The sequence below is a fragment of the Pinus tabuliformis genome, chromosome 8 (genome assembly GCF_031772625.1).
Source record: "Pinus tabuliformis cultivar Carrire ecotype Pingquan chromosome 8, CPIR1, whole genome shotgun sequence".
Lineage (NCBI taxonomy): Eukaryota > Viridiplantae > Streptophyta > Pinopsida > Pinales > Pinaceae > Pinus > Pinus tabuliformis.
This window is the reverse complement of record NC_142294.1, coordinates 1,581,495,682-1,581,497,522: the sequence shown is the minus strand read 5'-3', so window position 1 is coordinate 1,581,497,522 and position 1,841 is coordinate 1,581,495,682. Positions and strand designations below refer to the sequence as shown.

General features: G+C 41.7%; 1 protein-coding gene across 1 annotated transcript; it reads left to right on the top strand.

Annotated features, from left to right (window-relative positions):
- Positions 1-747: 747 nt before the first annotated feature.
- Positions 748-1,062, top strand: LOC149242098 (uncharacterized). The gene has a single exon (XM_089370757.1). The coding sequence runs from the start codon at positions 748-750 to the stop codon at positions 1,060-1,062; it is 315 nt and encodes a 104-aa protein (XP_089226883.1).
- The last annotated feature ends 779 nt before the right edge of the window (positions 1,063-1,841 follow it).

The following is a 1,841-nucleotide window of genomic DNA, read 5'->3' as shown; positions in this document are numbered from 1 at the left end:
GATGATCGGTTGCCCGATGCTAATTTATTCAGAATAGAGGCAATCCCGGACCACCTAGAAGAGATTGCCACATTATTAACAATGGGTCAGTGCCCAGAAGGATATACAGCAACACAGAGATGAAAATTGGTAGTAAGGGTAGCAGATTACCAGCTAATCGCAGGACACCTCTACAAGATGGGTTTAGGTCAAATACTGAGGTGTTACGTCCTCCAGCATGAAAGAAATGATGTGCTATGGGAAGGCCATTCGGAGGTTGAAGAAGGCCATGTGGGAGGTAAAGCCACCGCAAGAAAGATACTACACGTAGGACTTTGGTGGCCAACTATTCATAGAGATTTGAAATATTTTTCTAAGAACTGTGACGTCTGTCAAAAGGTCGGAAAGCCTTAGCGACGGGATGATCTGCCCCTACACCCTATCCACACAGTGAAAATATTTGATAAGTGGGCGGTAGATTTCATTGGACCCATTATGCCACCAGCGAGGCACTCACGAGCGAGATACATAATAACAGCAACATAATACCTCACCTGGTGGGTAGAAGAAGCAGTAGTTAAAGACTGTACAATGGAAACAGGTGCACGGTTTATTTTTGAGAACATAGTCTCAAGGTTTGGATACCCGAGGAGCCTCACAAGCGACTAGGGAACACACTTTCTAAATGAAACCATTGAGACTCTGCTGAAGACCTTCATGATTCAGCATAACAAGAGTAGCTCCTATCACCCACAGGCCAATGACGTAATGGAAGCATTCAACAAAATTATGGAGAAAGGGCTAACAAAGGTCATGCCAGCCAATAGGGACAACTGGGATGAAAGAATACCTGCAACTTTATGGGCATATAGGACAACAGTAAAGAGACTTCATAAGCAAAATCCATTTCAACTAGTATATGAAAGAGAAGTTGTGGTTCCAGCGGAATTTATATTACCAAGTATGTTCATATCTGAAGCCACAGGAATGACAGACAACATAGCCTTGCGGGAAAGACTAGGTCAGTTATTGGAACTTGACAAAACCCACTTCTTGGTCGAGTTTCATCAGTCAATGGAGTAGAGAAGGAAAAAATCTTGGCATGATAGGCACATCAAGAAGAAGTCTTTTGGAATAGGGGAACACGTACTCCTATATGACAACAAGTTCCAGAAGTTCCCAGGAAAACTGCAGATGCACTGGTTAGGCCCGTTTATAGTCATGAAAATCAAAGATTCGGGAGCAGTAAGGCTCGTGCAACTGGATGGAGTCCTACTACATGGATGGGTGAATGTGTAGAATTTCCTGCAAATTCTCTACAAATCTACCTCTGAGATCTATGTAGAAAATCTGACTGTAGATTAACTTGATAATGTAATATACCAAAGCAAAAGACTATAATCTACTTCTACTATCAAACTTGTGGAAGCTTAAAGATTGATCTGAATCAAAGATGAACACATATAACCATAAGAAGAAGAATCAATGCACATGAAACATAGAAAATACTCAGGGGAAAGCCTCATCTAAAAACGCACCTATCTTTATTATCATACAAGGTGGAAATATCTCAGGATTACACAAAGCCTTCACTCTCACATATAGCTAGCTCTTAGTACAATCCTCCTGGATGCTCACATGCAATCAAAGATTCTCACAAGCCTTCTCCTATGCCCTCCAAGCTCCTATTTCTTTGCGCAGTTTCTCCTGGGTGATCCTCCTGTTACCAAGTGTAACATTGATCACTCACACTGATCTCACACCTTGTAAAACTGTGCAATCCTCAAGGAACCTTACCTTGACTGCATGTATGAGTTTCCTTTATAGGAAAACACATGCAACTGATAGTAACATGTCCTTGA

Excerpts from the sequence above, each read along its gene's own strand:
- LOC149242098 (XM_089370757.1), top strand. The coding sequence starts at position 748 with ATGGAAGCATTCAACAAAATTATGGAGAAAGGGCTAACAAAGGTCATG.